This window comes from Psammomys obesus, unplaced genomic scaffold, assembly GCF_907164565.1.
Source record: "Psammomys obesus unplaced genomic scaffold, mPsaObe1.curated_primary_1811, whole genome shotgun sequence".
Taxonomy (NCBI): domain Eukaryota; kingdom Metazoa; phylum Chordata; class Mammalia; order Rodentia; family Muridae; genus Psammomys; species Psammomys obesus.
In genome coordinates this window covers 538-1842 of record NW_026587478.1, presented here as the reverse complement: position 1 = coordinate 1842, position 1305 = coordinate 538, and the positions used below count along the sequence as shown (strand labels likewise).

The following is a 1305-nucleotide window of genomic DNA, read 5'->3' as shown; positions in this document are numbered from 1 at the left end:
GATGCTGACGCGGATACAGGCCTCAGGGATGATGCTGACATGGATACAGGCCTCAGGGATGATGCTCTCTGGACCACAGACCTCAGGGATGATGCTGATGCGGATACAGGCCTCAGGGATGCTGACGCGGATACAGGCCTCACGGATGATGCTGACGCGGATACAGGCCTCACGGATGATGCTCTCTGGACCACAGACCTCACGGATGATGCTGACACGGATACAGGCCTCAGGGATGCTGACGCGGACACGGGTCTCCCGGATGCTGCTCGCTGGACCGCGGCCCCCCTGGATGCTGCTCCCCCGGCCCCCGGCCTCCCCGCCCCCCCGGGGGTCACCCCTCCCCCGCCCGGGGCCGCCCAGGGCCTCGGGGACCCCGGGGAGGACAGCGTGTCCGACCTGACGTGCCTGGAGGCGATGAGGGCCGAGGAGGCGGCCTACACCGGGGACCCCGGGGAGGACCCGCCGGGGCCTCAGTTTCCCCGCGGCGTCTTCACGGGCTTCCAGACGGCCGGCGGGAGGCGGGTTCAAGTCCCGCCCGAGGCCCTGGCCCGGGCCAGGCGGCTGCTGGACCAGGCCGGGGGAGCACGGCCGGAGGGGCGGGAGGAGCGGGAGGACGGCGGCCCCGGGAGCAGCCGCCCCCAGCCCCCGCCGCCTCCCCCCGGGCCCTTCGCGGGCTTCCGCACGGCCGGAGGCCGGAGAGTGACCGTGTCCCCCCGCGCCCTGAGCCGGGCCAGGGCCCTGCTGGACGAGCCCGCGCCCGCGCCCGCCGCCGTGCTCCCCCGGCCCCGGGTGCTCCCGGGACGCCGCCCCCGGGACGAGGCCCCCGGGGCTCCTCCCCGTCCCGGGAGGACGGAGAGGGCGGTGGCGGCCGGGGCGCCCCCTCCCGGGAGGACCGCGCACAGGGAGCACGGAGAGGACCGGGAGCACGGAGAGGACGGGGAGCGGACGGGCCCGGGGGCCCCGAAGAGGAGAGGCGAGGACCCGCCCGGTGAGCACGGGGGTGGGGGGAGGGCGTGGGCTAGCCTGAGGCCAAGGGTGAGGGGCGTGGGCTAGCCTGAGGCCCAGGGTGAGGGTGAGGGTGAGGGGCGTGGGCTAGCCTGCGCTCGCCCGTCCTCGCTCAGGTCAGCCCCCCAGCAAGAGGAGCCTGCTGAGCGCCTCCCCCAGGACAGCAGGGAGCACGGAGAGCACGGCAGGGAGCACGGGGAGCAAGAGGAAACGCCTGGGGCCCTTCACCTGCAGCCCCGAGGGTGAGCGCCTGTGACCCTCCTCCCTCCCCTCCTCCCTCCCCTGTCCTCCTCTCCC

The 1305-nt window shown here is 74.8% G+C and overlaps 1 protein-coding gene across 1 annotated transcript in view; it reads left to right on the top strand.

Moving 5' to 3' along the window:
• Nucleotides 1-39: 39 nt before the first annotated feature.
• LOC129674003 (basic salivary proline-rich protein 1-like) overlaps nt 40-1305 on the top strand; it is a 1605-nt gene continuing 339 nt past the window's right edge. The window contains exons 1-2 of the mRNA XM_055603875.1: nt 40-991; nt 1125-1250. Coding sequence (XP_055459850.1) covers nt 40-991; nt 1125-1250 — 1078 coding nt within the window. The remainder of the gene's footprint in view (nt 992-1124; nt 1251-1305) is intronic.